At 42.7% G+C, this 23,235-nt stretch overlaps 1 protein-coding gene across 3 annotated transcripts in view; it reads right to left on the reverse strand.

Annotated features, from left to right (window-relative positions):
* The window catches only part of LRRC69 (leucine rich repeat containing 69), a 404,099-nt gene that overhangs the window by 54,738 nt on the left and 326,126 nt on the right, over positions 1-23,235 (reverse strand). For all 3 annotated transcript variants that reach the window (XM_085605299.1, XM_085605297.1, XM_085605298.1), the window contains exon 5: positions 1,879-1,950. In XM_085605299.1, coding sequence (XP_085461425.1) covers positions 1,879-1,950 — 72 coding nt within the window. The remainder of the gene's footprint in view (positions 1-1,878; positions 1,951-23,235) is intronic.

A 23,235-nucleotide genomic window follows, 5' to 3' on the forward strand; every position in this document is an offset into this window, starting at 1 on the left:
TCTCCTGTTGGCAAAACCCTGCATAACTATTAAATGGTTAGGATAGGATCCTCCGAGACACTCATACTGGCCCAGGGGTTTCTTTGAATGGACGACTGCGGAGGAGATACGCATGAAACATGTCCATAAAGATGACAAATTAGAAGATGACCTAAGCGCCTGGGCGGCTATGGTGTGTGATTTGAAAGAATGAACAGATGCTACCCCTCCATAGGGAACAGCAGAGTGATGGTCACGGGAGCCCCTTTTTCATCACGGGGGTGGGGGTATGTGTACTTCATGATCATTCCAAATATGACTATCCCTTACTACTTATTAGGAGACCCGATATGAAAGGGGTTCTGTTGGGGACTTGTTGATCTGATAATATTGAAGATAATAATATGATGTTGTATTGCATACCAATCACGTACTATAATTACATCTTGTATGCTACGAAATGTCAATAAATAATTATTTTTTTTAACTCTGCGCTAGGATGCCTGGTTGGTGATTGGAACTCACTTGGTCCCATTCTTATTTTAACTCTCTCCTTGTGTGGTTGCTTTAGTTTCTTTTCCATGTAACCTCTGGACAAGGATGCCTGGTCTCGTTTTCTGATTAGTTATTTTAATTATTTGAGTTGTTTTGGTCACTTGTTGACCACCTAGCGTACCTGATCTTCAGCAGCAGTTACGAGACACTTCCAATATTGAAAGCAGCCAAGAACGAAGAAAACAATCTTGTAAGCAAAACCACGTTGTGTATTTTTCATTCTAGTGCCAGTGTCTTCATAAAAAATCCTGACAGGAACGGTGCGAGGAGCCGGCATGGCCCAGAGTCACTGGTAGAAGGTGCATCAGCAACCCCGCCCCTGGAGTAGGTATGCCGAGTAAATTGAGTCCGAGGGTCCAAAGGATTAAGGGCTTCCGATTGCTTGTCACATTGTTTGCGTAAGCCTGCGCTCTTGCACTCTTTGCATACACATGCTTGTGCACAGACACACTATGAGAAGCCAAGCCTGCAAGTAGACTGGCTCAGACACTGCACCAATATATATTTAAAAAAACTTCCCAAGGATCACGTTTCAAATTGAAATACAGCATGGGGGAACACTGATAGTGAGCAGAGAGAGAGCAGAAGATGCAAGCAAGGACAAGCGTAGGCAGGCCAAGACAATACGCAAACGCGCAATGCTTTCTTTGAAATATGCATGCCACAATTCCATTGAACATTCATGAATCCTTTAGGTTAATTTTTGTTGGAATAGAAAAGCGCCGTTAATGTTTGTTGAGCTGGATAGCGTGTGTCTAAAATGTTATTTACTTCACAATGTGTGGTTGTAGTTTATGATTAGTTTACAGGGCAGACCAGCACTGCAGCAATCACTAAGCTACACAGAAAAGCACACTTTGAGTTGGAATTAATAATAAAGTTCTAAGAGGCAAACTTAAGATAGCTCAGAGTCTGCAAGCTGACCGGTACCAGCTGTGCCCTATGCTTTCTTGGGAACCGATGAGAGGGCTCCTCCAGCTTACTGCGGCCTAGATCTCACACTATTTTTGTTAGATTACATACCAATAGTATTTCTGCTGAAATAGTTCCCACTGATAAAACTCTATTATGTAAAAGGTAATCCAAAGGACCTTGGTCATCAGTAAAGTAAAGGCCTACCAGCCGCTTTAATTATCCCATCTTTATTTAGTCATTCAATTCCAACTAGGTTGCCCAGTGAGGAACATAAAGGTTGTTCTAACCCTTCTACTCCTCTTCCCCTGATTCTCAAAGCAATCATGGTAAAACATCTGCGAAGCAATTTCTATTTTCAGGGGCCAAGAGGGCAGGGAAGTAAAAAGCCCAAAAAAAAGTGCACATTACATGTTAATCAGAAATACTTACTGCTGATGGGAAAGAACGAATTTGGTTTCCAGCCACATCTAAAATCTTTAGGTGTTTCAGCTTGCCAAGTCCCTAGAAGAGAGTAATACAGGAAAGCACGGTCAAATTGCAGAGAATAAAGAAACGCAGTCAATTGCTCTTAACATGGTCATAATTGTGAATCAGAGAAACAAGTCTAATGTTACTATGAAGGGTACAATAGATTATATTGGACAAATGTATCTTGTACTAAGAAGTTGAAAACTAAACCAGTGTGGTAATGCATGAATTTCTGGTGCCCTTAGGAATGCCCTTCCTACCCTACCTGCTCGTGTTTTGTTTTAGACCTCTTGAGGCTAACAAACTGCTTTCTACCTCTCCCTCATACGACCCAGTCTTCACCAGCCTCAAATTTCCTCTGCCATGGAGCTGTTCCCTTTCATACTATATACATATACACACACACACATATATATATACATTCACTGAAAAAAACATAGGTTGCAGGCACGTTATAGTTAGAAATTAGCATTTTAAATACCTTAGAAATTCACTGAAATTCACTGAAAAAACCGTAGGTTTCAGGGGCGTTATAGTTAGTTCGACATTTCACTCGTACAAAACCCGTGAAATTCCCCCGTAATAGTTAGTTCAGCTAACTATAAATCGCGCACCCGCAATGCACTGCTGATGATGTCACATATTACATCACTCATGACATGGTCAGTGACATCACTGATGACATCTCAAATGACATCACTGATGACATCTCAGATGACATCATCCAGTGAATGTGTGTTTTTCTGACAATTAAATATGTTTTATATATGTATATCTCAAGGTCGATGGAAGAATAAATGGGTATATGGATGATTTGTTTTTGTAAAATTGATTGTATAACTGACTGATTAAGTGTATCTTAGTGAATACATGGGTTAGTGAGTAATGTTTAAATATGAAAATATCTGTATCAAACTCCCTCTTTGTGTATAAGTGGCTGCCTGGGTTGGTGAGTAGCTACATGAGTGTCTATATAGGTTATTAGTTGTTTTCTTGAGAATCAGTATGAGTGTCTGAGTGTCTGTATGGTTCGGTGGGGGGTATTACGTAGCACATAGATGCATGAATGAGTGACTCACTGTTTGTATGTGTTGAAGACAGCATGTGTGCAGGACTGTATGGGTGGATGAGTGTGTGTATGGGTGTGTTAGGAAGTGAATGACTGTCTCAATCGTGTCTTTATGAGTAACTACATATGTTTTAAACTAGTATATGTGAGTATTGTTGTATATAAGTGAGTATATGTGAGAGTGAGAGATTGAAAGAGTTCCTGTATAAATTAGTATGTGTTTCTATAAGTGATTGCTTAAGAGAGTAAGTATGTGTAAGTTTCTGTAGAATTAAGTGTGGTGGTATGTGTATAACTGTATATGCAAGAAAATGGATGTTTGATACTCTGTTTGCATGTGTGACTATGTGTGTGAGTAACTCTATGGATGAGTGTCAGTGTGTAACAGGATGTTTAGGTGTATGAGTACATATGATGAGTGACTATATGCATGAGTGACTGTATAGGACTATTGCTGGATGAGTGGATGTGTGTAGATCTTGGAATTACTGAATAGGTGTTTTGTAACTGGTATTGGTGTGTCCACTGTTTTGAAAATGTTAGTTTCTATTTTTGAGTGTGTGTATCAAAGGTTATATTAGGGTGAGAGGAGGCCTGCCACTCTATCACAAGGATGATGTCATCAGTGATGTCATTTGAGATGTCATCAGTAATGTCATGAGTGATGTCACTGAACATGTCATGAGTGATGTAATATGTGACGTCATCAGCAGTGCATTGCGGGCGCGCGAGTTATAGTTAGCTGAACTAACTATGATGTGGGAATTTCACGGGTTTTGTACAAGTGAAATGTCCAACTAACTATAACGCCCCTGAAACCTATGGTTTTTTCAGTGAATTTATAAGGTTTTTTAAATGCTAATTTGTAACTATAACGTGCCTGAAACCTATGGTTTTTTAAGTGAATTTCTAAGGTTTTTAAAATGCTAGTTTCTAACTATGCCTACAGAGGTAGGACATGTGAAGAAAGAAGAAAAAACACACAGAAAGAAGCAAAAGAAATGCAGAAAGAAGCAACAGAAGTCCTCAAAGACGAAGAAAAGTGCAGGAAGAAGCAAGACGTGAAGAAGAACCAACAGAGGAGCAGAAAGAGGCCTTGTTACAAAATCATCCTGTGCCTACAACTTTTTCAGACGGGTACTGGTGTTAACTGACTCTGACTAACCAGGCCTAGAGCCAGTGGTATGCTAAAAGACACTTAGAATACAGTGAAAACACCTACATACACTAGGGAACACTATGCGTTGGGGTACCCCTGTGATTAACATGACCACCTCTGTAAGCCCCTAGTACATAATAGGGCAGGGGGATTAAAACTACCTCTTAAAACGCGCCATGGGGTGCGTTTGCACACTGTTGAAGGGAGGGGGGGGAGCCTGAGGTGACATGTGTGCAAACACGCCCTGTGGGCATTTTAAGTTGGGGGATTAAGTTCCCTTGAATCCTGAGGGTCCCTGGGGTCCAACTAGCCCACTAGGTACCTCCAGTAAGCGCCACAGAGCTGCGTTGCAGAAAGGTGTAAAAAGGGGCACGGCGTAGACCACCTCTCTGTAACGCAGCGCAGTGGCGTTTACTGGATGCACCTGGTGGGCAAATTGGTCCCCAGGAGCCCTCAGGATTGAAGGGGAATTATTTGCCCAACTTAAAACGCACCGCATGGCGTGTTTGCACACGTCACCTCAGGCCCCGTCCCCCCCTTCACCACTGTGTAAACACACCCCGTGGTGCATTTTAAGTTGGGGGATTAAGCCCCCTTAAATCCTGAGGTGCTGTAGGGCTAGGGTCCAACTAGTCCAAAACGTACCTCCAGTAAGCGCCACAGAGCTGCGTTGCAGAGAGGTGTAAAAAGGGGCACGGCCTGGACCACCTCTCTGCAACACAGCGCAGTGGCGCTTACTGGAAGCACCTGGTGGGCTAGTTGGCCTCCAGGGACCCTCAGGATTGAAGGGGAATTATTTCCCCAACTTAAAACGCTCCACAGGGCGTGTTTGCACATGTCCCCTCATGCCCCATCCCCTCCCTTTCCCACTGTGTAAACGCACCCTGTGGCCGTTTTAAGTTGGGAGCTTAAGTCCCCTTGAATCCTGAGGGACCCTAGGGTCCAACTACCCCACTACGTACCTCAAGTAAGTGCCACAGATCTGCGTTGCAGAGAGGTGTAAAAAGGAGCACAGCCTGGACCACCTCTCTGCAACGCAGCGCAGTGGCCCTTACTGGAAGCACCTAGTGGGCTTGTTGGCCCCCAGGGGCCTTCAGGATTGAAGGGGAATTATTTCCCCAACTTAAACCTCACCACAGGGCGTGTTTGCACACGTCCCCTCAGGCTCTGTCCCCTCCCTTCCCCACTGTGTAAACGCGCCCCGTGGCCGTTTAAAGTTGGGAGATTAAGTCCCCTTGAATCCTGAGGGTCCCTAGGGTCCAACTAGGCCACTAGGTACCTCCAGTAAGCACCACAGAGGTGCGTTGCAGTGAGGTGTAAAAAGGGGCGTGGCCTCTGAACACCTCTCTGCAACGCAGCTCCCTGGCACATACTGGAGGTACCAGGTAGGCTAGTTGGCCTCCAGGGACCCTCAGTATTAATTCCCCAACTTACAACTCGCCAGGGGGCGCGTTTGCACAGTGGTGCCTGAGGTGATATGTGTGCAAACACATCATGTGGCGTGTTTTAAGTTGGTGAATTACTTCCTCTTCAATTCTGATTTAATTCCTCCTTAATCCTGCGAGTCCCTGGGGGCCAACTAGCCCACCAGGTACCTCCAGTAAGCGCCACAGAGCTGTGTTGCAGAGAGGTGTAAAAAGGGGCGTGGCCTCTGAACACCTCTCTGCAATGCAGGGTGCGCATTTGCGTGTTTTAAAAAAAAAATGATTATGGGGAAGGGGGGCCGCGTGGCCCCCCTCCTGGGCCACTTCTAGCCCTAGGGTCCCCAATCCCCCCCACGGTCCGGCCGGCTCCCCGCCTCCTGCGGGAGCCGGCATTGCTTTTCCACATGGGGAGCTGCTAAGATGCAGCTCCCCGTGTGGAAAAGCAATCTGCTTTAGTTTTTGGAAGAGAGAGCAGGTTTCCTACTCTCTCTTCCAAAAACCAAAGCACAGTTTGCTATGGCAGGGCGGGAGCCGCAAGGCTCCCGGCCTGCCACAGCGAACAGCAGTGTCCCGGGAGTGGGCACCCCGGGACACTGCAGGAGCCGGCCCTGGGGGGTGGCAGTCCCCAGGGCCATCACAGGGCTTCAGGAGGGCCCCCCTCCTGACATTGTTGAAGCCCCAGGGGGTGGCGGTCCCCGGGAAAGTGTGGGGGGATTGGGGGCCCCCCACACTTTTTTTCTGCCCCCGGGACCTGGCCCACCCGGGGGCTTTATTTAATTTCACGTCCGTATCCGCGGATCCTCCGCGCATTCCGCGATTTAAAAAATAAAAAAATAAAAAAAATTGTGGGGGAGCCCCTAAACAGGCCAAGGGGGTCAGGGTGTTTCTACCCTGCCCACTTTTCGTGTTTTGTGTGTTTGTTTTTCTCTTTTCTTGTGTCTCGGTTCTACCAAGGCACAAGATGGCTGCCAACACTTCCTGCCTCTAGATATCACTATCTTTATTTTTTAATTTCTCAAAAACTACTGAACGGATGTACACCATTTTTAAAAAGGTTGCTCTCTGAGCCAAGCAGTACCTTTTTGCCAAATGTGGTGTAATTCCGTTCAGCAGTTTTTGCTATAACCGTGTCTAAAGTTTCCTATGGGAAAATGATTTTTTGACCACTATTTTTTTGAATTTCTCAGGAACTACTGAACGGATTTACACTATTTTTTAAAAAGGGCGCTTTCTGAACCAAGGGCAACCTTTTTGCAAAATTTAATGTAATTCCGTGTCTAAAATTCCCTATGGGAAATAACATGGGGAAAACGAGTTTTGAGACCCCCCTTTTTTCTCGCCCCGCTTTATGAATCACCCCCAAACGTTCAGGATAGGAGCTGACGGGAACGGCCCATTAGTTTTGAAAATTTCATGATGATTCGTCAACCGGCGCCAAAGTTATTGGGAATAGAATGTTACGATTTTCCTATGGATAATAGGTCCTAACTATAACTACCTACTGGCGACCGCCAGTAGGTAATATATATATATATACATACACACACACACATATATATATATATATAGCATCCAACGAAAGTTAACCAGACACCGCACCACGCGTCCCGGGTGCACTCCACCGCGGTGGTGAGTCCCGTCACATTGCAATAAACGATCCACCCTCCTGTGGACCAACTTGCCTCCAAGTTTGTCCACAGGAGGGTGGATCGTTTATTGAAATATATATCTCTCGTAGTGGCAGTCGTCACTGGGTAGCTATAGTTAGGGCCTAATTTTCATAAGAATTTTTTTTTTATTTTGCTTATAACGTTGCCACCGTTTGACTAATCTTCACATAACATTCTCCAAAATAGTTAATTTAGTGGAGGTTCTTCTTGAAAACCGTTGAGGTGATCTGTCTAGTGGGGGCTGAGAAAAAGGGAAGGTCCTATAGATGTGGCAGCAGCTATTTTAGGACTCAGGGACATATTGGAGCAGGTACGGATACCCTGCCTCTCTAGGCATGGTGGGTCCCCCAGAGGAACACCACTGGGAAATAAAATGTAATTATTTTGATAATTGGCACCGAGGAGCCAATCAAAAAATAAACGCAGGATCCTGACCTTTTTAAATATGAGCTCACCGGGGTTGCCCAGGGCCTGGGGCAAAGTGTTTAAATTTTTATTGAGGAGGGAGGATGTGCAGGCCCCTTCCCAAACCATTTTTAGGAGGACCCTGTGACCCCATCCCCCTGGCCCACTTTTCTTTAAATGGTAGGGGGGCTAGCCAAGCCTTTTTTAGGCCTGGGGCCTCCTTTCCCGGGGAACCATTTTCTATAAATTGGGAGGGGGATGAACAGCCCACCTCCCTGAGCCTTATTTAGGCCCCAGGGACCTTCATCCTTTTAGGGCCTATTGTTTTTTTGGGGGACGTGGGCATGTGGCACCCCTCCTCTTGATTCATGGAGGCCCCAGGGACCCAATCCCCCAAGGCCAAGTTTGAAAGTTTGGAGGTGGGAGGCATGCAGCCCCATCGTTGAGCAGTAGATCGGCTCCAGAGACCAATCCCCAAGGGTCTCATGAGTGCAGTGTCCCAAGGACCCCATACCCCAGGACACTGCTATGTTCCCTGCTTAGGGAAGTGCATGTGCTCTCCTTGGCAGGGACCACAACTTTGCTCCAGCCCCGGCAGGAGTAGAGAAGAAAAGCTTCTCCTGCCTGGGGCAAAACAACAGAGCCAGCTCTTGCTGTCAGCATAGTAGGAGCTAGATGAGGATCCAGCAGAGTCTGTGGGGTTTTCCCGTGTCCCCGTTTAAAAAAATGTGGGTGCCCCCGGTGAGCACCTGGGCACCAATGGAAAAAACTGCAATGTCTGGCTTCCACCAGCACACAATGGGTCCTGACTGGGGAGATGGCAGGGACTGTGGGGATCTTAGGGCTCCCCCTCACCGTCCCCAAATAAAATAAAAGGTGGGGGTGCCCTAGGTGGGCACTGATGAAAATACTGCAATGGCGGGTTCCCACTGGCTCCACAATGGCTGCTGGCTGGGGAGTTAGCAGGGGCCTTCGCACCCTCCACCCCCATGGCCATCAACAAAAAATTTATCGTGAGGAGCTGCTCAATTATTATTCTCTGCTCCTGCAAGGAACATCACATAATGCCCTGCAACAGCTTTTTTAAATGATATTTTTTGTTGCTGGCAGTGCCTTGAAAGGGTAGGGGCACCACCAACCATTTGTTTAATGTTGTGGGGGACAGCGGGGAGCACAGCAGCCCTCCAGCAACATTAAGAAAAACACACAGTAACTTTCTTGGGTCCTTGAATCCATGACCCGGGAAAGTTTACCATAGTTTTTTAAAGCACTCCGATCTGTATGCGTTTCAGATAGAGTACAGGGGCTAAAAATGCTAAAAACAGACTCCAAGATATGTTTAATATTTTTTTTTTTTTTAAATGCTTCATTATAAATTTTTGGGAACAAACACTATTATTAAACATTGCAATGTGTGAATTTATGAAATATACATCTGATTACACTTATTGGTGAAGTGCTGACAAAGTCAAAAGGTCTGCTTTATATATGCTGATTTGCTGAGCCCTTGATAAAGCCAATAGGCCCAGCAACATTTATATTTTGGTATTCTGAGCCTTTGACCAGTAGGTCTGCCTTATTTAAAATGGCAATGTATATATTGCTAAATGGCATAGCTGTGCGAGGTAGCAGGTAGTTGGGCGCAGGGTCTGGCCTGTGGCCATGCCTTGCATCCAACCCCTCGCTGTGCACTGCCGAAGGGCGTGCATGGCGAGGGGTAGGGGATCTGCAGAGGGTTTGGGCATAGAGCCTAGCCACAGAAGAGGCTTTGCACCCAACTCCAAGCCACACATGGCGATAGACATCTTAAATTCTGTAAAACAACCCATAACATTTCAGTGAAAAAAATCTAAGGTAAAAAGCGATGTTATAGTTCAGAACTGTAAAATATGTTACTTTAAATTAAAAAAAACCTTAGAAGTTCACTGAAAAAAAATCAAAGGTTAAAGGGGCGTTACAGTTATCTCAAGTAACTATCACTCATGCATTAACTATGCATTAACTATGCATTAACTATAACTCACACCCACACCATGCACTGCTATTTCCCTCCCATAGTACACCACTCATGAGATGTTCTATGACATCATGGATAACATAACTGCAACATCTGAAATTACATCATTGATGACAATACTGTGCATGGCATGCATGTATATATATATATATATATATATATATATATATATATATATATATATATATATATATATATATATATATATATATATATATATATATATTCACTGAAAAAACCATAGGTTTCACACATGTTATAGTTAGCTGGACATTTCACTCGTAAAAAACCAATGAAATTCCCCCGTTATAGTTAGTGCAGGCAACTATAACTCACGCGACCGCAATCCTCTGCTGATGACGTCAGATATTACATCACTGTATTTAGACACCTATTTACCCATGTCTTCTTCCATTAATCTTTAGCTATACATATATTACAAATATTTATTTTCAGAAAGACACATATGTAATCAGTGATGTAATATCTGACGTCATCAGCAGAGGATTGCGGTCGCGTGAGTTATAGTTGCCTGCACTAGCTATAACAGGGGAATTTCATTGTTTTTTTTATGAGGGAAATGTCTAGCTAATTATAACATGTGTGAAACCTATGGTTTTTTAAGTGAATATATATATATATATATATATATATATCCTACTGGCGGTCGCCGGTAGGTAGTTATAGTTAGGACCTAGTTTCCATAGGTATAGCGTTTTTCACAATAACTTTGGCACCGGTTGAGGAATCTTCGCAAAATTTTCAAAATTAGTGGGGCGCTCCGGTCAGCTCCTGTCTTAAAAGTTTCGGGGGCCGAGAAAAAAGGGGGGTCCCAAAACACGTTTTCCCCATGTTATTTTCCATAGGAAACTTTAGACAAAGCTACAGCCCGAACTACTGAACGGAATTACACCAAATTTGCCAAAAAGGTAGCCCTTGGTACAGAAAGAGTCCTTTTTGCTAAATGGTGGAAATCTGTTTAGTAGTTGCTGGGAGATTTTAAAAACAAAAAGTTTCGATATCTATGGCCGCGGTGGATCCGCGAACCCTCCCGACCACGAGCTTTACGGTGATTGGCTGCCAACACTCCAAACCAAGAAGTGTTGGCAGCCATCCTGTGACTCGGTAGAACAGAGTCACAAGAAAACAGTAGAAAAACATAAAAAAACAAGAAAAGGGGGCAGGGTAGAAACACCTGGCCAGCTCGGGGGTCCCACAAAAAAATAATTTTTTTAAATAATTTCAGCGGAAATCGCAATGGGGTCGCGAATCACGCTGAAATAAAAAAAGAAAAATGAAGCATGGGTGGGCCAGGTCCCAGGGCCACTGCCAATTTATTAGCGGGGGCCCATGGGGGCCCCCGCAGCCCTGGGGACCGCCACTTCCCGGGGCTTCAGCAAACAAGCGCGAGGGGCACTCGGCCCCCACCGCAGCCCCGGGGACCACCACCTCTCCGGGGCTTTGAATGGTAGGGAGAGGGGCCGCGCAGCCACCCTCCTGGAGCCCTCTATGACCCTGGGGTCCGCCACCACCCCAGGGCAGGCTCCTGCACTGTCCAGGGGTGCCCACCCCCGGGACACTGCTGTTTGCTATGGCAGTGCGGCTCCCGCCCTGTCATAGCAAACACTGCTTTGGATTTTGGGAGCGAGAGCAGGTTTCCTCCTCTCGCTGCAAAATCCAAAGCAGATCGCTTTTCCACAAGGGGAGCTGCATGTTAGCAGCTCCCCGTGTGGAAAAGCAATGCCGGCTTCTGCAGGAGGCGGGGAGCCGGCGGGACAGTGGGGGAATTGGGGCTTCCCCCACGGTCCCCAACTGTGAGGTTATGCCCCGGGGGATGGGGTCCCCGGGGTGAATATAAATTATAGGCAGCACTATTGGCAGTACTCTAATCATCCAGTTACTACCCATGTAGTCATGCAATGACCCAGGCACTAACTCATGCACTTCTACAATCCCTTGAGCACTACTTATACAGTTCAGTAATCTCCCGGTTATTACCTATGCACTCCTCCAATCACCTAGCCAGTCCCATGTCCTTATTCAATCACTGCGCCAAAACCCAAGCACTTATAAGTTCACCATGCACTCTCCTTGCAGTACTCTAATCATCCTGTCACTACCCATGTAGTCATGCAATGACCCAGGCTCTAACTGATGCACTGCTACAATCCCTTGACCACTGTTAGACTTGGCAACTTTTGGCGTGTTTCCCCTGAGTTTTTGCTTTCTGACCTCCCGGTTTTGACTGTGGTGTACTTGGGACACCAGGAAGGAAGCGGCCAGGTGGTGCCCCTACAACCCAAGATTGACACCATTCTGGCTTGGGAGCCCCCCAAGACCCAGACAGAGGTGAGAGCCTTCTTAGGTCTCACCGGCTACTATAGGAGATTTGTTAAGGGCTACGGCACCATTGTTGCCCCCTTAACAGAGCTGACTTCCAGGAAGCAGCCCAGGAAGGTGATCTGGACTGAGTCCTGCCAGAAAGCTTTTTATGCCCTGAAGGCAGCCATGTGCACGGCGCCCATGCTCAAGGCACCCGACTTCTCCAAGGAATTCGTCGTGCAGACTGACGCTTCAGAGCATGGCGTGGGAACGGTGCTCTCACAACTGAACGAAGAGGGCCTAGATTAGCCTCCTTAGCAGGAGACTACTCTCCAGGGAACAGAGGTGGAGTGCCATAGAAAGGGAAGCTTTTGCTGTGCTGTGGGTGCTGAAGAAGCTGAGACCATATCCGTTTGGGACTCACTTCCGGGTTCAGACAGACCACAGGCCCCTCAGATGGTTGATGCAAATGAGGGGTGAGAATCCAAAACTGCTGAGGTGGTCCATCTCCCTACAGGGAATGGACTTTACGGTGGAACACCGCCCTGGCACAGAACACGCCAACGCAGATGGTCTGTCCAGGTTCTTCCGCCTTAGTGAAGAGAACTCCCAGGAGGTTGGGTAGTTCTCCCTACTTTCAGCTGGAGGGGACATGTGTTAGATTTGACATCTTTTGGCGTGTTTCCCCAGAGTTTTTGCTTTCTGACCTCCCGGTTTTGACTCTGTTTTTGCTGGTGTAATGATTCTGCACACTTTTCTCACTGCTGTCCAGTGGTAAAGTGCAAGTGCTCCTGTTATAAAATGTGTTCTGGATTGGTGTTTCCATGATTGGCCTATTTGATTTATGTGTCAGTCCCTAGTAAAGTGCACTGCAAGTGCCAGGGCCTATAAATCAAATGCTGTTGGTGAGTTGCAGCACAGGATTGTGCCACCCACGCAAACAGCCCGTAAAGTGTAACTCTGGCCTGCCATTGCACAGCCTGTGTGCAGCCTGGGGCCGCCATGTCAACTTGGCAAGTGCACACACTTGCCAGTCCCTAAACCTTCCCTTTTCTACATGTTAGTCACCCCTAAGGTAGGCCCAAGGTACCCCTGTGGGCAGGGTGCATTGTATGTAAAATGTAGGACATGGCCTGGTGTGTGTGGCATGTCCTGATAGTGAATTACAGCCTACTTCTTTTTTCACTATTGCAAGGCTACCTGTTCCCCATAGGCCAGAATGGGCAGTTTGATTATAACATCCTATAATCCTTACTGACCCAGGGAACATGGTAGGAATTCGAGTTTAGTATGACTGAACTCAGAATGACAAAATACATCTTTTAGTGAAGTTGGTTTTAACATTCTGTGTTTGAAAATACCACTTTTAGAAAGTAGGTATTTTCTTACCTAATCATCCAGACTGCCTCTGCTAGCTTGTATATTGTCTGTCTGGTTTGTGAGTGACAGGGGCTGGGGGAGACTCCATGAGACAGGGTGAGTCAGCACAGGGCTGAATAGACCTATCTGCACATAGATGGGTGGGAGGAGTAGCACCTGGGTCTGAATAGGGCTGTGCCTGCCTTCCACAATGGTGGCTCCACCTCCTGTGGTGCGTCTGATGACCCTGCCCCACACTGACAAAGGAAGAAAGTGCACACTGGCAGAGTGCATCCAGAACTGGTTTGAACTAGGTACAGGCCCCTCTGCCTTCAGAGGACACAGGATTTGCTAGTATAAATATCGGGGCCCAAACCCCAAGATTTAAAAACTCTTTTGGATCAAGAAGACTGCCAAGAAGAAGAGCTGCAGAAGCTGTGAGGAGGACCTACCGCTTTGATGTGAGCTTTGCTGTGTGGCCTGCAGTGGCTGCTTCTGTCTTGGGCAGTGAAAAGACTGGACTGAACGTTCTGAAATCTGCTTTTGTGAGTTTCTCCAAGGGCTTGAGGTAGAGCTTGCCCCCTGTTCAAGAAGTCTCAGGAACAGCAAAGACTTCAAGCTCTTCTGCCCTCAGCACTGGGAACTGTGTGTTTTGTGCTGCAACAGAAGAAAAGCAACCCAATGACGTCGACGATGCTGCTGCCAACTCCGTGTCCTGACGGCACCGCCGCAAAGCGACCCTGGTCTCACAGACGACACCTGCTGACACCGCCACCTGTGGGCACCGCACTCCGTACCACCTCGCTTCACAACGACGCATTGGTATCCCTGGCGGCGACGCTCCACGTCGGAATCGACGCTGCTGCTTGCACCGTGGTTCACAGCTCGTAAAGTTACACAATGCACAGCCCTCATCCCGCACCGCAGCCTTGGCCTACCAACGCCGGTGCCATCGACTCCAGTTCGTCAGCCGACGACAGTGCTTTAGCAATGATGACGACACTGCTTGCACCATGACCTGCCAGCATCGTGACGAGCACAGCCTTCATCTCACACCGTGACCCTGGTCTCACCAACGACACCATCTGATGCCGCCACCGAGCCGCTGCTCACACCGTGACCTGAGGGCACCACCCGCCGCACCGCTGCACTTCGCACCGCAGCACCCGACGCCTGCCGACGCCATCACTCTTGACTTCAACAAAGAGGAGTTTGATCTGCAACGCGTGGGACTTCGAGGGCCTGACGACTCCTGCACCGACCTCCGGAACCGACGCCTGCGGATGCCGTGGTTTTGAGAGGTCATCGACGCCCTGCTTTTCTGAAAGGTACTGTTTGCGGGTCTTCCCGACGCCATAACTGGCCCGCGACGCCGCAGTCAGCCAGAAGTGTTTGGATTTGTTTGCTCACGATGCCGTGATAGCCCCGTAAGGAGCTATTGACATCAAGGAACTGTTTTACAAGGTTATTTTGATAACTGAAGATTTTTAAGTACTGTTTTGTGGCTTTTTATCGTTTTTGGTCTTAAGTATATAAAAATATTGGATTTTTTTCTAAACTGGTGTGGTGTCCTTTTGTAGTGCTTACACTGTATTACTGTGGGTTATGTGCAAATGCTTTACACACTGCCTCTAAGTTAAGCCTCATTGCTCGTGCCATGCTACCAAGGGGGTGAGCAGGGGTTATTTTAGGAGTGTAAATCCCTTGCCCTGACTAGGAAGAAGGGTCCCTACTTGGACAAAGGTGCAAGCCCTTGCAAACTAGAGACCCCCATTTCTAACAACCACTACCTATAAAGTTCAGTAATCTCCCGGTTACTATCTATGCACTCCTCCAATCACCTAGCCAGTCCCATGTCCTTATGCAATCACTGCGCCAAAACCCTAGCACTCATAAGGTCACCATGCACTCTCCTTGCAGTACTCTAATCATGCAGTCACAACCCATGTACTCATGCAGATACCCAGGCACTAACTCATACACTTCTGTAATCCCTTGTCTACTACCCATACAGTCCTCTAAACACCTAAACAGTACTCATTCACTCCTCCAATATTCCAGGTAGTTCCTGTATAGTGCAGCAAACCCAATGTGATTTCAAAACAAAGCATTTAATTTGTTATTTTTAGAACGTGTTTGTTTAGTAATAGAATAGTATATTTCTATATAGTTATATTAATAAGTTATATTTTTTTGTAATCTCTTTTCAGATATTGTTCATCATCATTAAAAAAGACTTACCATGACCAAAAAAACAGTAAAGAGGAAAGAAGAAAAGAAAGAGTATTATTTAAAGAAAAGACAACAGCAAGAATTAGATGAACTACAACATGTGGAAAAAAAGAAAAAGTCTTGCGGTAAGAAAACAAAATAATTTATTAAAAGACTTTCAAGGACTAGAAACAATTTGTACAATGTAGAAAGTAGAAAGAATACCTCAAGAATAAAGAAGAATGAAATGAAAAAAGGACAAATTAGTGGCAAATCATGTTCTGAAAAAACAATCTATGGTACAAGAAGAAATAATCAATTTGTTGAAATAAAGAAAAAAATGTTTCATAATAGAGTAGTACAAAATTTATTAAAAGATGGCAAGAAATATAAAAAAAGATCAGCATTTTATAAAAAGAAAAAACAGATTGATGAAATAGATTTCTGTTACTTTTGTCCTGAACAAGTGTGTAGAGAAAGTGAGAGTTTGATAGAAGTAGGTGTTGAAGAAGACGTGGAAGATAGTAATACTGAGAAGTTTGAAGAAGAAATTATGAAGTTTAAGGTAATTTGTTGTGAAAGACCAAACTATGTTTGTATTTGTTGTCGACAAACTCACTATAGAAATCAAACTAGGAATGTTGATCTGTATTTAAAAGTGAAAATGAAAACAATGATAAGTGGAAGGAGTTTGCAACTTATTTGCTCGTAGAAGATTGCTTTGATTTAGGTAGTGATCAACGTAATTGTAAATATTGTTATACCAAATTAGAGGATAACAAAATGCCAGCTAGAGCTGTACATAATAACCTAGAGTTGGTAGGTATTCCTCCAGAGCTGGTAGATTTAAATACTTATGAGTCCATTCTGATTCAATCTGTGCACCCGTTTCAGGCTATTGTTCATATGGAGCCTAAAACAGGTAAGTTGCCTCCCACAGATTTAAAGAGAGGATTAAAAGGAAGAGTTGTATATTTACCTTTAGATTTAAAGAAAAATATTGAAACTATTGGTGTAAAGAAAGAGGAAACTGAGCCTGTAGTTATTCTAGTTAATGGTGTTCCTACGAAGAGTCGGAAAATATGTCAAGAATTAGTAGATGCCAGCAAAGTGCAAAAGGCGACGTTATATCTCATAAAAAACAATGATTACTACAAAAATGTGTATGTGGAAGAAGAAGAAATAGTTTTAGGAATTGATAGCGAAATTTCAATTGGCCAAATTGAAAAGGTGGACATGTCGAAAAGTGAAGAAATTTATGAACATTATAGTGTACATTCTTTACATTCCAAAGAAGTGATGGGAAATACTACTGAATTATTCCAAATGAAGAAAGTTTGGAAACTCGTTGCTTTCCACAGCTCTTCCCCACTGGAAAAGGTGGAAGATATGACGAACGACCAGTACAGATTCCCGCATCAGAATATCAGACAACAAGATTGTACTCAGAAGATCCAAGATTTCGACAATGTATCCCATATATATTTCATCTTTTGTTTGAAAGTGACTTGTCTGGACTTTCATATGCAGTCAACCACATATTAAAAACAGGAGTTGATTCTTCAAAATGTTTCTGCAAAGGAACTCATGGACAAAGTACATGAGAGAGATGATCATTTAGAATCTAAATTGATTAATTTGATGGCGTGTCAGCGTGGTACTAATGAGTATTGGTATTGTCGTCATGGAGAACTTAAATGCATGTTAAGGAACTTAGGAACTCCTACGTGGTTTGTTACGCTAAGCTCTGCTGAATACGCATGGGACGATTTACTTGAATTTCTTCGAGAAGCAAATTCAAATATTAAAAACATTGAATTCAAGACACCTGGAGAACTGTGTTCCTTAGATCCTGTAAATGTGTGCAGATATTTTAATCATAGGTTTCAAGCTAAGATGTCTTTAATCTGCAATAAAAACAATCCTCCTCTTGGAGAAGTTATTGATTTTTCTTTTGGAGAAAGGAGTATCAAGCTAGAGTTGATCCTCATATACATATGCTTTTATGGATCAAGGATGCACCCAAATTTGGAACTGATTCAGATGGGACTGTTTTATCATTTATTGAAGACTATGTTAAATTTACTGTACCAAAAACAAGAGAAGAAAACAGCTTAAGACAACAAGTTTTACGGTTTCATACTCATCGATGTGGCAAATACTGTCGATGGAAATACAAGTCGAAGGAAAGGTTTTATACCAGATGTCATTTTGGATTTCCATGTCCAGTAATATCAAAAGGAAGCGTCAACAGTTTCATGTCAGCAGTGAGGCATACTATCACTAGAAAATATCCAAAAAACACTTACAATTTAAAAATCAAAGTATATTAATGATTATAATCCAGTATTTTGTCGATGTGGAATGCTAATATGGATATCCACTATGTTGAGTCTTAATCCCATTGCTGTTGCTCGGTATGTAACATCATAGATAACAAAATCTGAAAAGACGGAGTTGAAAGAAATGTGGGAAGAAATTTCCTACGAGAAGACTCTTAGTAAGAAATTGTACAGCTTTAGTTTGAAGATGCTGTCCCATCGAGAGATTGGATCCTACAAATGTTCGGATTGATTGTCCTCTTCAAGTTTATATTCAAAGTCAAGAGGAATCATTTGGGTTAGTCTAGGTCTTGCTGCAACACGAAATCGAGTACTTAAATCTATACAAGAAATCGAATATTTAGCATTAAATGAACCGGAAAGCACAGATATTGTGAAAATAAACATGTTAGATACGTACTGTCCAAATAGAAGTCCCCATCTTGAAAACATATGTCTCTATGAAGTGCTGCAATATTACAGTTTTAAGAGAAATATTACAGAGAACATAAATGAAGAAACATATGCAGTGATTGGTTCAGAAGGATGTTTGGTTAAACATAGTAAAGGAAATCTGATTAATCACAGGAAACAGTTGTGATACGCCTGATAAAAGGGAATTTTACTATTTAGCACTTCTGCAACTCTTCAAGCCTTGGCGTACTGAAATGGAATTACTTGCAGATATTCAGTGCTATGAAGATTCTTTTAATGCATGTAAAGATAGCATTGAATGCACAGTTTTTCCAAATTGTCTCCAAATGTTAAATGAAGAAATTGAGCAGGAAGCTAGTATTGCAGTTGAGATTGCTAGAGACAGTTCTCAAGATAGTCTTAGTTCTGCTCCACTGAGTCAAGATCCACTAGGAGAACCAATTCTTGAAATTGAAGCAGCAATTGCAATGAGTGAAGTAGAAACGGCAATGCATCAAGCTCAACAGAATATTATGGAGTTGGGAAAATTAGAAGAGCAACTAAATATTGAACAGAAAGACATATATCAGCAAGTTACAGAACAGATCGAACATGGTTTACTGAATGAAAATAAAGAATGCAACTGTATATAATTCAAACCTATCCGAATGTATATCAGTGGTCAAGCTGGTACAGGAAAAAGTTTCTTAATTAAAGTTTTAACCAGTTATTTACAGAAAACCACTGAATCTCATTTATCTTGTGTTGTAACTGCTCCAACTGGGTTAGCAGCATACAACATTAAAGGAATTACATTACATCGCTTACTAATGCTACCTGTTAAACATGAAAACAAGTTGGAATATCACAAGCTTTCTGGAGAAGCTTGTTTGGAAGTTTCCACAGTACTAAAGAAAATGAAACTTCTAATTATTGATGAGGTGAGCATGGTCTCAAACTTAATGCTTGCCTTTGTGCATTTAAGAATGCAGCAAATATTAAAAACAGAATACGATGTGTTATTTGGAGGAAAGCGTGATAGTTTTCGGCGACCTACTGCAACTTACTCCTGTAAAAGGGCAACCAGTTTTTAAAACACTTGTGCATGAAGACACCAGAAAATCTTGGGAAGTATTGGTAATGTGAACATTGAATACAAAGAACTTATTAAAAATATGCGACAGGCAAGTGATGAAGATTATGGGAGCATTCTTCAAGATATAAGAATTGGTGTATTGACAGAACATGGCAAAGAAGCTTTGCAAAGTTGACTATTTACAAACCTATTTCCAAATGAAAATGTTGCTCCCGGAAATAATATACAAAAAAATTGGAGCAAAGAAATATATAATCTGCCAAATGCCAACACTGCGAGAGTGTTCTACATTCAATAAAGAACTTTTGAAGCTGGAAAAACAACAAATAATAAAAATGGAAGCCATTGATAAAATGGAGCATGATGGAATTACTATTATTTTGTCAGAAAAATTAAAAACAAAATTGGATTCATTGGAAAAATCTATATCTAAGACTGCTGGTTTAGAAAATAATTTATATGTATGTGAAAACTGTCGGGTAATTTTACAGCGTAATTTGGATGTGGAAAAAGGTTTAGTGAATGGAGCAATGGGAAAAGTTGTTGATTTTGTTAATTATCAAAATAGAGATGCAATTGAATTTTTGAAGATCAAATTTGATCAGATTGAAGAAGTAAAACAGATTGAACGTTGTTCTGATCATTTTTTGCTTGTTAAAGATTTGTATGTTCGTGGAAAACAGTTTCCTCTATCTTTAGCATATGCAGTGACGATTCATAAATCTCAAGGTTTAAGTGTAGACAGTGGTAAACATTGGAAGTACCGTGTTTAAAGAGGGAATGTCATATGTTGCATTGTCCCGAGTCAGAACTTTATATGGATTGTATTTGTTTCATTTAGATGAGAGAAAGATTAGTGCAGATGCAAATTGTGTAAGAGAGTATAATCGGTTAAGAAGATTGTATGCTCCGAACTTAGGTGAATATCCTGTCTATGAAAAGCATGTAGTGGGTTGAAAACGAACATTTGAGAAACTCTGTAGTAAGGTTGAAAAGAAGAAAACAAATCAAGAGAATGTTGAGATTCCAAACAAAAAGAAAAAGGACACTGTTGAAGAGATTGTAGGATATCAGTTAGAAAATAGTTCAGGTATCAACAGCTATGCTAATGAAGTTGTGAATGTCATATTTGTTCTAGAAGATCTCCAACAACAAATGATGGTGAATTGTGAAAAAAGATTTTGTTCCTTGGTGCATTCTATTTTTGAAAAATTGAATACTGATAAAACTAAAATCCAAAGTGTTTCTGGCATTCGGAATCTTCTGGATATATATTCTGGTTCTTCACAATTTACACAGAATGTACAGCAAGATGCTCAAGAATTTCTTATGGTTATGCTTGCAGTATTGAGAGATGAAGGAATACAAATTGAAAATCTGTTTGCAGTTCGGTAGAGATGGGAACATGAATGTGAAATTTGTAGATTTACTTCTACCACTAACCTAGACACTGAAAGATTCATATATTTGACAATACCATATTGTAAAACAGTGTCTTTTACCAAATTAGTTAAATTAGCTAATCAAAATATGAAGGGTAGTCACTGCAAGTCAGAAATGTTATCAACATTATTTATAGAAAGATTTGGACAATATATAATTTTAATGATACAACTTTGTACAGCAGATGGAAGAAAATTGGAAACTTTAATTAAAAATGTTGTAGCAAGTCAACTATCAATTTCAGGAAGAACTTTCAAAGCAGTAGCAATTATTTTTCACGATGGACCTTTTACAACATCTGAACACTACACTGTCTATTTAACGTGCAATAAAGGATGGACACATTGTAATGATGCCCATTTGCTTTTCAAATATCGGTTGCCTAATGAATTACCAAATTCATACCTAATATTTTTGATGCCAAAGTTCTGAGAGCATCATTTGGCCTATTGGGAAGATGTCAATATGAATTAATGAGATTATTTTGGATATTTTCAATATAAACGATTTCAGGAATATCATTCGGTCCATTGGGAATATGTTAATATGAATTAAGAAGTTTATTTTTGGTATTCTCACTGCAAATGGTTTCAAGAACATCATTTAGACTATTGGGAAGATATCAAGTATTGCTGATTGAATTATCTTTTCTGTTCTTTGGTATTGTATTTATAAAATTGTCTTAGAACGAAGCATTTCATATATTTGATCTTTGCATTATATGCCATATTATTGAGGATTTTTATTTTAGGAAATCTGAACACATAGTTGAGTTTGTTGAAAATATATTGAACACTGATCAGTTTTTTTTAACAATCTTATTGATTGTATTTTTTTGCCCGCTGTTACATGATGAGCAACATTGAAATCACTGTTTATGGTGAAATTCAATAGATTCTGAGAACAGAAAAAAAGGCAAACTGAATATTTTATGTAGTGTTAAAATTATGTTGTGTACTTTAAACTATAATATTATATGTTATAACTGTATTTTTTCTTTTCTTTTACAGACCAAAGTTCTAAAGCTTTAAAGTATTTAAAATTTACATTATAAAAAAGAACTTCAAAAATTGTTTCAAAGTCTTTCATAACTACTATCAAAAAGGTAAGATTAAGTAACCCAAACACTATCCATGCAGTACTACATTCACCTCTGCACTATCCATACAGTCCTCTAACCACCTAGACACTGCTCATTCACACCTTCAATTCCCCAGGTAGAACCCCTGCAGTCAAGCAATCACCCTGTCACTCCCCGTACACTCCTAAAGTCACCTAGCCACTACCATGTAATAATCCAAACACTCCGCCAATACCCAAGGAACTAATAAATTTACCACGCACTCTCCTTGCAGTACTCTAATCATCCACTCAGTGCCCATGTACTCATGCAATGACCCAGTCACAAACACATGCACTGCTGCAATCCCCTATGCATTACTCATGCAGTCCTCTAACCACTTACACACTTCTCATTTGCTTCTTCAATTCCCCTGGTAGTATCCATGCAGTCCAGCAATCACCCTGTCACTCTCCGTGCACTCCTCCAGTCACCCAGCCACTACCATATACTAATCCAAACACTCTGGCAATACCCAAGCACTTATAAATTCACCACACACTCTCTTTGCAGTACTCTAATCATCCAGTCACTACACATATACTCATGCAATGACCCAGTCACAAACACATGCACTGCTGCAATTACCTATGCACTACCCATGTAGTTGTCTAACCACTTACACACTTCACATTCGCTCCTTCAATTCCCCTGGTAGTACCCATGCAGTCCAGCAATCACCCTGTCACTCCCCATGCACTCCTCCAGTCACCCAGCCACTACCATGTACTAATCCAAACACTCTGGCAATACCCAAGCACTTATAAATTCACCATGCACTCTCCTTGCGGTACTCTATTCATCCACTCAGTACCCATGTACTCATGCAATGACCCACTCACAAACTCATGAACTGCTGCAATCCCCTTTGTACTACTCATGCAGTCCTCCAACCACTTACACACTTCTCATTCACTTCTTCAATTCCCCTGGTAGTACCCATGCAGTCCAGAAATCACCCTGTCACTCCCTGTGCACTCCTCCAGTCACCCAGCCACTACCATGTACTAATCCAAACACTCCGCCAATACCCAAGGAAGTAATACATTCACCACGCACTCTCCTTGCGGCACTCTAATCATCCACTCAGTACCCATGTACTCATGCAATGACCCAGTCACAAACTGATGCAGTGCTGCAATCCCCTATGCACTACTCATGCAGTCCTCTAACCACTTACACACTTCTCATCCACTCCTTCAATCCCCCTGGTAGTACCCATGCGGTCCAGTAATCACCCTGTCACTCCACGTGCACTCCTCCTGTCACCCAGCCACTACCATGTACT

This window comes from Triturus cristatus, chromosome 5_1 (genome assembly GCF_964204655.1).
Source record: "Triturus cristatus chromosome 5_1, aTriCri1.1, whole genome shotgun sequence".
Classification (NCBI taxonomy): domain Eukaryota; kingdom Metazoa; phylum Chordata; class Amphibia; order Caudata; family Salamandridae; genus Triturus; species Triturus cristatus.